Source organism: Mastacembelus armatus, chromosome 3 (genome assembly GCF_900324485.2).
Source record: "Mastacembelus armatus chromosome 3, fMasArm1.2, whole genome shotgun sequence".
NCBI lineage: Eukaryota > Metazoa > Chordata > Actinopteri > Synbranchiformes > Mastacembelidae > Mastacembelus > Mastacembelus armatus.
The window spans coordinates 8,646,751-8,660,710 of NC_046635.1; the positions used below are offsets into that span (position 1 = coordinate 8,646,751).

General features: G+C 39.2%; 1 protein-coding gene across 2 annotated transcripts in view; it reads left to right on the forward strand.

Moving 5' to 3' along the window:
- The window catches only part of mettl15 (methyltransferase 15, mitochondrial 12S rRNA N4-cytidine), a 40,733-nt gene extending 27,222 nt beyond the window's left edge, over positions 1 to 13,511 (forward strand). For both annotated transcript variants that reach the window (XM_026320559.2, XM_026320558.2), the window contains exons 4-6: positions 5,715 to 5,906; positions 8,641 to 8,819; positions 12,303 to 13,511. In XM_026320559.2, coding sequence (XP_026176344.1) covers positions 5,715 to 5,906; positions 8,641 to 8,819; positions 12,303 to 12,730 — 799 coding nt within the window. In that variant the 3' untranslated portion in view covers positions 12,731 to 13,511. The remainder of the gene's footprint in view (positions 1 to 5,714; positions 5,907 to 8,640; positions 8,820 to 12,302) is intronic.
- The last annotated feature ends 449 nt before the right edge of the window (positions 13,512 to 13,960 follow it).

Below are 13,960 nucleotides of genomic sequence, written 5' to 3' on the forward strand. Positions count from 1 at the left end.
GCAGTGTTTAGTGGAAGGTATGTTCATCACCTGCGTTTGGGCAGACACACAGACTTCAGAATTTTAATTTCCAAAAATTAAAAAGCAGAAGTACTTTGCATAGAATTTAAATAACTTTGATTAACATGACAGAGTTTTCTGAATGGCGAAGTCGTTAGCCATTGCAAGACTTTGATTGCATTAACATATAAACTTTAAATTATGTGAGTGTATAGAAATATAAATATGAGGCAGAGGTCTCTTTTGTGTAATTTTTGTTATAATAGAGTTTTATAAGTCCTTGCATTTTTACATTGTCCCATTCATTCACATTAACTGGGTAAGAGTGGGAACACTGCTTTATGATGTAGAGTCACAATACTTAACATAAACTCCTCCCATAGCTGCTTTTAACTAAAGCTATGAGATCCCACTCAGTCTAAAGATAAACTCTTGCCAACTCACTGCTCTCAGCCCTCTTTTGCCAGTTAGTGTGCCGGCTGGCGCTGACAATGCCACAAGAATGTGTCTTGTCTGCAGTTACACAGAGAAGGTAAACTTAATAGACCAGCTCACATTCTTTCTACTCCCCAACACTAATAAAATGAGGAATTCAGCAATTGTTTTATAGACCTAACTTATGTAACAGTCATTGGAAAGCTCATGGGTTCAGTAGCAGGCGCTGCCCACCAGGCATTGTCCCCTTTCTCCTCTCACTGTCACAACTCTTCATCTTCAGATACCACCAAATGAGGCGGCCATTCACTGTAGGTGGATAATTGTTAGTGGCTGACTAACAATGTTTTGTATTTGTAAAATGTATTGTATAAGTTACAATGTCGATTATTAATTTAAATCAACATCCATGTTGTGAAAGTATAAACGCATGGACATTTACTACTTGGCATTGTCTGGATCTATACATCTATCATTGGCTCTCACTCACTCTCATGTCTATATGTATATACACCTATATCTATATCTATACATATCCCTATATATATATATATCTATACCTATACATATATCCATACCAATACCATCCATCCATCCATTATCTATACCCGCTTATTCCTTAACCAGGATCATGGGGATCTGCTGGAGCCTATCCCAGCTCTCTTTGGGTGAAAGGCAGGGGTACACCCTGGACAGGTCACCAGTCCATCACAGGGCCACATATAGACACACAGAGATAAACAACCACACACACTCACACTCACTCCTATGGGCCATTTCAGAGTCACCAATCAACCTGACATACATGTTTTTGGACTGTGGGAGGAAACCAGAGTACCTGGAGAAAACCCACGCAAGCACAGGGAGAACATGCAAACTCCACACAGAAAGGTCTGGGTTGCGAACCCAGGACCTTCTTGCTGTGAGGCAACAGTGCTAATACCGATACCTATATCTATTTATAGAGGCTGAGCTGAACAGAAATACACAGATACACTCTTTGGTGTGTCTCTTTTTAACTGGCCTGCACCTCAATATTAGCTGGTAGATATAGACAGATATAGATATACAGATTGATCTATAGATCTATAGAGATAGATACATACATACATAAAGAAAAGAAAATGAGATAGTGAGTAGAGTGCTACTGAGGACGCAGTAGCAGAGAGTGAGAACAACAAAGACTTTACTATAGATTTTCAACAAATTAATCACTGTGAATAACAACAGCAAAGCAAAGGAAGGCCCTGGGAGCGTGGGTGAGATGCTCCCTTGCCATTTTGTCTTCAGTGGGTTTTGAAATAAAGGACTTGCCAATTTGTGTTCTTTCCTTGAATGCCCCTAGTTAATCTTTAGAAAGGTGAAGTCTTTGTTATGTACATAAAAGAGGAACTAGTAAAATATCTGAGAAGGGATAGGATTATCATAGTTTTATGTTTTATGTTTTTTTTATACAGCTGTTTATTAACACACTTCATTATCTTTTCTATTTAATTAAAGTAACTCACATGCTTTTGACACTGCTTTAAATCAAACTATAGAGGAGTAATAAAACAGCTACTTGGGAGCTAATGGCAGTATATACAGTTATAAATGTACATTACTCTGGTACAATTTGAGAAATACCAGCCATTTTTAAAAGATATAAATGATCACACAGAAAACTTTTCCTTATGAGGAAAGTGGTCAGATGATGTCTTTAGTAATTGCACTTGTCGTTATAATTTTAAAAAGGCAGATATGTTCTGCACGTTCAATTATATTTTCCAAAACAATGGCCAATATTTTCTGAAATTGTGCCATGGGTATGTAAATTCATAATCACATCTGTATTTGACAGGGCTCTGGTCTACTTTTACAGAGATACTAAACTTGATATCTAGGTGCACCAGTGCTCGTCAGTAGAGAGAAAATTAATGGTGGTTTGTGTGATGAGCAGTGATTGGACATTGTGCTGTAGCTTAGTCATGGTGGGCATTCACTAAAAGCACCAAGCCCTTTCCTCCAGATGGAGGTTCATGTGTAGAGAACAGTGACTCAATCTACGTGCACAGGTTGCTAGATGCTTCAAAGATGGGTGAGATATCAGTTTGAAGCATTTGAAAGAGCATTTCCTACATGGAGGAGCTGAGACCTGCTACTTTTTCCAGCTAGAAGAACATTGGATCACCCCACCTGACCGGTGCTACCTTAATATTAAAACAAATCCAGGCAGTATTATGTACTGAAGCTGTCAGAGGTGTTGATATAATAGAGAAATATTAGTAAAGAAGTATATTTGGCTGTGTGTATTTTTCAAAGGATAAGCAGCTCTATGTTTTTGTTGTAGAAGACATAATAAAGGCCAGTAACAACTGCTGTCATCTCGGGCTTCTGACTGATTAAAAACCAGTCGTCTGCACTGGTAGTTAATATAGTTAATATAGTCCACTGGTCTTTCATTGTTCTATTCATGCTGATATTCCTTAACTTCTTAGGTTATCGTGTTGCAACTGAAGCACTGCATGTAGCAGACCATTTTCAAGAAATAGACAGAGCCACATTAACAAAGGCTAATGGAGTTGCTTTAAATGAGAATAATGTTACCTTTACATAAGGTCAGTTTTTTATTATTCTGAGCATAAGGTAACATTGCAAATTGATCTTTGGGGCAGCTGTTGGTGGTACAATACCCACTTTGCTAAGAAACACTGCAAAATGTAGAGCATACTATCCAAATATTTTCACCCACTGTGCTAATTTTAGCCCTCTTTTGTAAACATTTATTATACTCTACAGAACATTAACAGAACTATCACTTAGTTGTGTGAAGATTACAAATTATTACAAAGATTACAAATTGAATGAAATGAATTACACTGGATACCAATAGTGGCAGTATTTTGGTTTTGCCCAATCAAGACTCAAAACAGGATTTTCTAAGAGCTGATTCCCTAGAGTTATGTATCATGTGTCACTCACCAGAGGTCACGATGTCTAGACAGGAGATCCCTTTTTGACAAGTCCCATAGTGGGGTTAAAACATATTACTTCTGCTTTTAAAACTGATTGAAAACAAATTTTAACCTCATACTGATTAAACGTTGTACTGAGTGCTGGATAAGAAAAATTAGGTCAGCTTGAGCTGCTTAGTTCTTACAGTGGGTCTGTTGTCCACAAAAATGAGATATTTTTGGTCATGTTTGTTTGAAGAGTGATGACTTCATCTAGAAACCCTTGTTCATATCTGGGCAACCAAAAAGGCTGTACAAGACCTTTTACTCCGAATGTATGGATACCAGCTCCTGCTGCTTCCTTCTGCTATCATCTGTGTTCACACAATGTTAAAAGGTCAAATGAAAAATGCATAAATGTGACTGGAGAATTACACCAATCATGAGGAAATGACTGAATACACAGGGTCTTGCCCTGTCAGAGACAAGGATGCATCTCCATAGTGTAGATAAGAACAACATTCAAAGATATATTGGTTTTTAAAAGGTTGTCTGTAAAGCTGTTCAGGCCGTTGTGGGTTTTCACTGAATCATGGATCTACAGTGCATTCAGAAAGTATTCAGATCCCCTTTACTTTTTAATTTTATTATGTGACAGCCTGATACTACAATTGTTTAAATACATTTTTTTCTCTTAAATCTACATTCAGTACCCCATAATGACAAAGTGAAAACAGAATTTTAGAAATGTCTGAAAATTTATTAAAAATGAAAAGCTGAAATATCAGTTTAGAAGGCCTCACAGCTGACAATGCATATCGGAGCAAAAACCAAGATTCTCTGGTCCGATGAAACTCAGAACTGTTTGGCCTCAATTCTAAACGTTATATCTGGAGGAAACCAGGCACCTCTCATCGGCTGTCTAATACCATCAACAGTGAAGCATGGTGGTGGCAGGATCATGCTGTGGGGGTGTTTTTTAGCAGCAGGGACTGGGAGACTGGTCAGGTTATTAGTATATCCTCAATGAAAACCTGTTCCCCAGTGCTCAGGACCTCAGACTGGGCTGAAAGTTCACTTTCCAACATGGCAATGACCCTAAGCACAGAGCTAAGACAACACAGGAGTGGCTAAAGGACAACTTTGAATGTCCTAAAGTGGCTCAGCCAGAGCCCTGACTTGAACCCTGTCGAACATCTCTGGAGAGACCTGAAAATGGCTGTCCATTGACAGTCCCCATCCAACCTGACTTAGCTTAAGAGGATTTGCAAAGAAGAATGGCAGAAAATCCCCCAGTCCAGGTGTCCACAGCTTGGTCCATCATACCCAAAAAGGCTGCAAATGCTGCTATAGGTGCTTCAACTAAGTAATGAGTAAAGGGTCTGAATACTTATGTAAATGTGATATTTCATTATTATTATTATATTTTTTTGTTTAATAGATTTACAGACATTTCTAAAATTCTATGAAAGAACAGTGCTTTCTATTCCCTCACTACTTTAGTTGTAGCACAAACTAAGGTGTTTTGGAGCACAGCTCCGAACTCCCAGCCTTTTGCAGTGGAGATCAGGCTGTGTCTGTAATGGGCAGCTTCTGTGTGCGAATGTGTTACCTGCTGAGATTAATTTTCTATCAGGAGCAGCATATATATTTTGTTCCCACCATAAACCTGAACATCATGCAGGCTATGGGTGACATGCTCAAAGTCAGACATGCATTTTGCATTGTTAAAACACATCAGCTAAAATAAGATGTTATGAATACATAGTGCAAAAGGCCTAAGAATTCTATGAACTACTATATTTTTTGAACTATAAGTCATTCCTCTGGTTTTAATATTGGTGCACCTCAGGGACGCAAACTCAGCCCTTTGCTCTTTCTCCTTTAAATTAACAATGTGTGTAGCATTTGTAAATAGTTTTTGCCCTTGTTATGCTGCGCAGTTATCTAGTCTGGTTCGAGTGTTGACGAACTGTGCACGATTTTCAAAAACAGAATTTACATCACATCACTTAACTTCCTAAAGCAGTTGGTAAAGGGTACAATTATCCAGAGTTTTTAGGTTTATCATATTCTAAGTCCTTGACATAGTATTACATCTATTACAGTATTGATACAATGTATCTGAGATTTGTGATGTTTCAGTGTTATACATGACCTTGTGAAGAGAATGACAATGAGCTGAGTAAAAATAAAATTTCACTGCCCTTTAGAAAGCAGAATTTAAAAAAAACACAAAATAATAAGAAAAACTATAAAGAGTTTCTTTTCCAGTTGTATCGTTTTAAGGTGAACTCATCTACAGCTGTCATATTGTTCTGTTCCTTTCTCTAATCTTTTCTCCAGTGGCCGTGTCAAACCATTGCTTGGCCGATTCAGTGAGCTTGAGTCCCTGCTGTCTAACATGAACATTAAGCAAGGCAGCATTGATGCTGTCCTGTTGGATGCTGGCTGCTCCTCCATGCAGATGGATCAGGCTGAGAGAGGCTTCTCTCTCAGCAAGGATGGGCCTTTGGATATGAGAATGGATGGAGAGAGGTAAGAGATCAGCAACAAACAATAGGTCTGGAAGCTGGATGGATCTTAGTTTAATTCTGCTTAACAAAACTAGACATAAAAACCAATAGAATTCCAGGGCTCCATAGTTGGTCTGGCATTTTGTCTTTTTACATGTTACCATGGGTTTTCACTTCACTGAGCTAGTGCCTGTTTACTGACAAACACACCCAAATACAATCACATTATGCTGGTTCTTTATTCTTTGCACTGGCTTCCAATCCATTTGAGAGTAGAAAAAACTTTTAAACTGGGTGGACAAAAATATGTGAGTTGGACATTGAAGGCCGCAGGTAGCTCAAGCTCAACAACTGGGGCAACTTCAAAAACTCTCAGATGGGTCATTTTGGACAAGTTGTTGCTAACAGTCCTATTGACTTGCAAAGCTAAATGGCCAATGATGTATTGAATTAATATTTGAATTTTTTCCAGGTAGCTACATGACTACAAAAAAGTGAATGAGAAGGGATAGGAACAAATATTATTTATTCCACCTGTGTAGCATGTAAAATGTGTTATCATTTCATTTTTATCATTAATTTATAGTAATAAAACACTCTTTCTGAATGTGTATTTTTAATAATTGGGTAATTGAAACTATGACCCAGTCATAGTTTCAATTACCATAGACTGAAAACTAAACATGCCTTTATAATATTTATTAGGCCTAAATATTTGTGTGTACAGTGGGTACGGAAAGTATTCAGACCCCTTTAAATTTTTCACTCTTTGCGTCATTGCAGCCATTTGCCAAAATCAAAAAAGTTCATTTTATTTCTCATTAATGTACACTCAGCACCCCATCTTGACAGAAAAAACCAGAAATGTAGAAATTTTTGCAAATTTATTAAAAAAGAAAAACTGAAATATCACATGGTCATAAGTATTCAGACCCTTTGCAGTGACACTCATATTTAACTCACATGCTGTCCATTTCTTCTGATCCTCCTTGAGATGGTTCTGCTCCTTCATTGGAGTCCAGCTGTGTTTAATTAAACTGATTGGACTTGATTAGGAAAGGCACACACCTGTCTATATAAGACCTTACAGCTCACAGTGCATGCCAGAGCAAATGAGAATCATGAGGTCGAAGGAACTGCTCAAGGAGCTCAGAGACAGAATTGTGGCAAGGCACAGATCTGGCCAAGGTTACAAAAGAATTTCTGCAGCACTCAAGGTTCCTAAGAGCACAGTGGCCTCCATAATCCTCAAATGGAAAAAGTTTGGGACGACCAGAACTCTTCCTAGACCTGGCCGTCCAGCCAAACTGAGCAATCGTGGGAGAAGAGCCTTGGTGAGAGAGGTAAAGAAGAACCCAAAGATCACTGTGGCTGAGCTCCGGAGATGCAGTAGGGAGATGGGAGAAAGTTCCACAAAGTCAACTATCACTGCAGCCCTCCACCAGTCGGGGCTTTATGGCAGAGTGGCCCGACGGAAGCCTCTCCTCAGTGCAAGACACATGAAAGCCCGCATAGAGTTTGCCAAAAAACACATGAAGGACTCCCAGACTATGAGAAATAAGATTCTCTGGTCTGATGAGACCAAGATTGAACTTTTTGGCGTTAATTCTAAGCGGTATGTGTGGAGAAAACCAGGCACTGCTCATCACCTGCCCAATACAATCCCTACAGTGAAACATGGTGGTGGGAGCATCATGTTGTGGGGGTGTTTTTCAGCTGCAGGGACAGGACGACTGGTTGCAATTGAAGGAAAGATGAATGCGGCCAAGTACAGAGATATCCTGGAAGAAAACCTCTTCCAGAGTGCTCAGGACCTCAGACTGGGCCGAAGGTTCACCTTTCAACAGGACAATGACCCTAAGCACACAGCTAAAATAACAAAGGAGTGGCTTCGGAACAACTCTGTGACCGTTCTTGACTGGCCCAGCCAGAGCCCTGACCTAAACCCAATTGAGCATCTCTGGAGAGACCTGAAAATGGCTGTCCACCAACGTTCACCATCCAACCTGACAGAACTGGAGAGGATCTGCAAGGAAGAATGGCAGAGGATCCCCAAATCCAGGTGTGAAAAACTTGATGCATCATTCTCAAGAAGACTCATGGCTGTACTAGCTCAAAAGGGTGCTTCTACTCAATACTGAGCACAGGGTCTGAATACTTATGACCATGTGATATTTCAGTTTTTCTTTTTTAATAAATTTGCAAAAATTTCTACATTTCTGTTTTTTTCTGTCAAGATGGGGTGCTGAGTGTACATTAATGAGAAATAAAATGAACTTTTTTGATTTTGGCAAATGGCTGCAATGACACAAAGAGTGAAAAATTTAAAGGGGTCTGAATACTTTCCGTACCCACTGTATATATGTATATGTATATGTATATATATGTATGTATATATATATATGTGTATATATGTATGTATATATACATGTATGTATATGTATATATATATATATATATATATATATGTGTGTATGTATATATATATATATATGTAATGCAACACAGTGCTTCTTGAATATTTTAATAATATGTATAAATCATATTGTAATGTCAGCACAATGTGAAATTAGCTAAAATAACCTCATTATAAGCTATTGCACAACCTGCATTTCTTTTTTCATTTACCCACAATCATTCTATTCATAACTGTCAGACATAAAGCTTTTCAGCTGTATCTCACAGTTGTAAGGATTCGCCACTGTCAGCAAGGACGTGACGTCAAACAGTCTAATTGGGCATCTCTTTGTGCGTAGGTACCCTGACATGCCCTGCGCTGCTGACGTTGTGAATACTTTAGATCAACAGGCTCTTGCATCCATCCTCACTGCATATGGGGAAGAAAGACACGCCAGGAAAATAGCTTCAGCCATTGTGGAGGCACGCCGTGTCAACCCTATCACCCGGACACAGCAGCTGGCCAGCGTAGTGGCAGGTAGCTAGACGCTATCCTGATTAATTCCCCGCAGCATTCAGGAGGCTGTAAGGGAAAGTAAAACACGAGTGGAGTTATTAAGGCTGTCTCCCGTTGGGACGTATTTGTCTCAGAAAATTGCATGGACTGTGAGCTCAGTCATCATCCTCTCTCCTGCCTATGTTTTGGGTGCCTTTCTTCCACACCTTCCTCTGAAAGATAAAAAATGAGAGAAAGGCAGAGCTGGAGTCGGCTGGAACAGAATGTGGCTAATGCCTTGAAAAAAAACCCTATTTCATATACAACTGCCGATCTCTCTCTTCCTCCACATTGCTCTTTTGCTTTGCTTTTTTCCCCTTTTCCCACGTTTCTCGGCTCACAAATATGCACACACACCTGACACAAATGCAAACACCCACGTATGCTCACACACGAAACACATGCATAAAGCCAGGATTACATTGTTTGTCTTCACTGATCATTTTTTTAGCTGTATCCCTCCAGATTTGAGCTGCTGAACGAGTGAGATGTCATTTCATTAGTTATTGCACAGAGCAGTATGTGCGTCAGTGTCACCCTGGGAGAACAGGTGTGAGTAAGAGCAGCTGTTTGATCTTTTTTGAAGAGCAAAGCGAATCACCGCCAATGTTTATTCAGAACAATCCAAGAGGTCTTGATTTAAGAAAGTTCCAGGTGGGGCTCTAGGACCAATTGTGACACTATATAAAAATGTACAGTCACAGAGAAATTATTGGAGGGGGGTGGGGAGCGTGTTTCCAACCAGGAATCTTCTTCCTGTGAGGCAACAGTACTAACCACCATGCTGCCCCACTTTAGTAAATATTTAAATATTTATTCAAAATGTTGCATTTTTCAAGGTGAAAAATAACAAATAATGTTTTGTATTTTCACTGTAACCTTGTTATTTGATTTGATAATTATTATTTCAATTAAATTATAAGGTATATTTTTGAAAAACTGGTTAGACCTATACAGAAATATAACTGTGAATGAGCAGGGCTTAAAGTTGTATACACCCCTGGGGCCAAATGTAAATGATGGGTCCCCATAACAACCATGCTATCTTCCACAGATAAACTGGTGAAAACTGATGCTGCACTGTGGTAATGTATGCAGCTGAAATACTGTTTAAACCAGCAATAAATGGAGTTTTCTAATTCCATAGTTGATGTGATTGTGGAGGTGGTCAACTTTAAATATCAGCTACTATGTTTCATGTATTAATTCCAGGCCTTTCCATATTTGAAGGCTTTCTACAACTCCTTTAGTCCCATTCATTCTCGAGTTGAAGCTTATGTATATTTGGCACAGTAGTAGTTTAACAGTTTATCCATTGTCTGTAGGATCTGCAGGACGCAATGCATCCAAGAACCATGTTCATTGCCAGCACAATGTCTACACAGAGTGCTGTGTGTCTGGCCTTTGGGTGGTAAGGGTGTTGAATCGAAAAGACCACAAAAATAACATAAGTGATCATAAAGATTTAGCATAAAACCACATTCAAATAGCACAGTGAGCCACAGAGCCACAACCATGTCATACAGCTACAAAGAGAGCAGAAAAATCCCCGTCATGAGCTTTTTTTTTTTTCCTTCAAAGTGCATTAACAACCTGAAAAGGAAATACAGCAGAGTAGCTTTGCCCAGTTCAACTCTACATGTAACTGAATGGAAGGTTTGTTTATTTTGCTGAATGCTGACCGAGCAGGAATCAGCAGGACTGAAAGAAAAAAGAAAAAAAAAAAAAAAAACATTAGCTTCAGCAACTCTAAATTGCAGCACCAAATACATTTAGCACAACAGCCCAATGAATGGCACAGTCATGCTGTATTTAACTGGGTTTTGTGTGTGAGTGTATGTGGTGTGTGTTGAGTAGCCAGGAGGAAGGACGCGGTTGCATTGATTTAAAGGTGCAGTCGAGCTGTTAATGCCCACATGGACAAAATCTTGTCCATGTTTTTCTGTTCCATTTATTCTGTTATTGGGAAATTCATGCATTTTGTTCAGCTGATAACACCAAAGCATCAAACACTGTTGTTGTCCAAATAGCTTATTGTGGAATGTAGTTGTGCTCTTGCTTCTGATGATGCAAACAGACAACAAATATATCAACTTAGGATGAGACACAAAGGGAGAGTATCTACAGCAAGCACTCCATGATGTTTATTGTATTTTGCCCTGTGTAATACAATCACAAAGCTGGGGTTCTATCTTAACTGCCTGATTTCCCCTTTATGTACTGATCCGAATCCCTTCTTTTCTCCATGGATCTGTCTGTAGGACCTTTGAAAGATGAATTAGGGAGGGAGCACATGGCTTGGTGAGGCCAGACCAGGGCTGGTCTTTGCTGTGCAGGCATTGTATCGATTGCAGTGTGAGTCACACCTTGGGCTGTTTAGTGCAAGAGGAGAGAAATGCCACATCACTCACGTCTCTATTTATTGCAGTATTCTTTTAGGTCTAAGTAAGTGTCTAATTGTTCTTTTGTCTTCTATGTGGTGGTTATAAGTTAGTCAGACTGGAGCCTGCAAACTCTTCACACATGTTAATATAAAGTGTTTTCCCATCTTCAGTGTGTTGGAAGCTTTTAATCAATTTTCACACACATATTGACCCTTGAGGGCCTAAACTCAGATGGATTCTGCACCCTACAGATGCTCCTGTCTGTAAGTGCAGCTCTCTGCATGTCTGCAGTTACTAATCTGTCTCTCTTTATTGCATGTGCATTTTGAGGGGGGAGATATGAAGTTTTTCATGGAAAATTCTCTGCCTCTGAAAGGCAAGTGGAAATTGTTAAGGCGTATTAAAGAGAAGGGTTGTGGTAGAGAGAGGAACATAAATCACCTTTTGTCTTACTTAAAGCATTGCAAGACTGAATGCACCAGCCAGAGAGCAATGACTACAAAAAACAGTACTCAGTAAGATTTAACTTTAACTTGGCATTCAGTGAACTGAGAGATCATGAGAGGCATTTGGCTGCATTTACCTCAGAATTTTAGTCGTACATCAGCCGTATCAACACCATCTCCACCTTCCATCTGCTCCTCTCAGAGTCTCTGATGGACTGATGCTCAGTCCTGGTGTAGCTCTCTCCACTGGTTATAGTGGCTTGTTTATATTTTTCAACAAGCGATATTTTTTGGGCTGTGTCTCTCTACGTCAGTTGATCTAATTTTCTGTTTCCACTCAACTTAACTAATGACTCTGCTTGCATTAATAATGTACACCCACCTGCTATGTCTTATGATTCTCAGTCAGCCGGATGATAGCATATCTAGAAGTATGAAGCCAAAGGGAACTAAGTTAGTGTTTTTAGTCAAGAGGCTTCTTTTATTCTCCTGACCAGTGGGGAGATCCCATGTGTTTATTAGGTACGTCATCCTAAAACCAATGCAATACAAAAAATTTTAGCAGCTTTGATGTAGAACAAGTTTTTCCAAGATGCACTCATTCATGACACTTTCTTTTTTTTTTTTTTGAATAGGATCTTTTCCTGCTGCTGTTGCCTATGCACGTAAGGACCGCCTCCACCGACCCGCGCACGTGGCCACTAAGACTTTCCAAGCTCTGCGTATCTTTGTGAATGATGAGATGAACGAACTACACGCAGGCCTGCGTGCTGCCCAGGCAGTACTGAGACCAGGAGGACGTCTCTGTGTAATCACCTTTCATTCACTAGAAGACAGGCTGGTCAAACGTTTCCTCCAGGGAGATGACCTGTCTAATCTAGATCAGTATCACTTCAGCCCAACCAAGCAAGGAACCAGGAAGGAAAAACTGGTAGATGGAAAAAGAGATGGAAGCATTTATTGGCTTCCTCTGCGAAGAAAAGTCATCTTTCCTGAAAAGGATGACGTAAGAGAGAATCCTCGAGGACGCTCCGCTAAACTGAGGGCAGCGCTCAGACGTTAAATAAGCACCAATTAAATTAGAAAACTGACACACATAGAGACACCATGTGTCACAAATATAACATTAGACTGCAGTCCTGCCCAAAATACTATAGGTGTTTATATTGGCAAACACTGTTGGTCATAGAAAATGGAACTTTCCAAATCGGGATGGAACAGGACACAAAAGCTAAAAAATATATATGAAACAAAATATTCTAAAATGAAAGGTGCACTCACAAGCTTTCAGAGCTTTCACTGCTATATCACAGTGAATCGACCTGGTTCAAGCGTCACCGAGGATCTGTGTGTGGAACAACATGGTCATATAATATTACATTTTTCTGTATTTAGGTCACTTTGATGACACCTGATTCGACTGCATTGACAGAATGAAGATCATAAGATGCAGTTGAGAGCTCTGAAGATAGTAAGCGAAGATTATTTTACTTCCCAAAGGTCAAGATGAGCTTCCATGTTTGAAAACAGCATGTGCAGTTTGAATTCTTAACACAATAAAGACACAGTGGTTATTAAAATAAGATTATGTTTACAATTTATTTGATAATAATCAAAATTGGGTTTCCAGAAGAAAAGTTTCTTACTGAATAAATATGGTGGTAACTTCAAATGCCAGACTTAAGTGAGAGCCACCTCTGTAATCAATAGCTCTGATACATGAAATTATGTGAAATCTATTTAAAGGGTATTACATAAAAAAATTCAGTTGTGGCAAAGACATTTTGTACCTGAAGTATGTTTTCTCTCTGTTATGTTTTATAAAATATGCAGAAATCAGTTCATATTTAAGTTCTTTTTCTTTACAAATAGATTTGGTTTGTATATAATATGTGGATTAAATTACATACTATATTTTCTTATATAAAGTATGAATTTCAATAAAGGAATGAGGTTTCTACCAAAGGGCTATATGATTTTTAACCTCTCATTTCTCTCTGCTATTCTAACATAAACTGCCCAAAAATGAAACAAATACCCATCATTTACATCCGGCCCCATCTCATCACTTATCTCTTCTGTGATATCATCTGTGCATTTAGGAAGCAAAAGTTATTGTGAATCAGTTTCACAGGCTTCATGAGGACCCAACTTCCTCCAGTACTGTGCTGCTCAAGGGTCCAGAGAGCACCTAAATCAGCTGGTCTGCCATTGGTGCCTGGTTCTCTTCACAGAGGAGAGCAGGTTCACACTGAGCATATGTGGCAGGCCTAACCTAAATCCAATTGAGCAC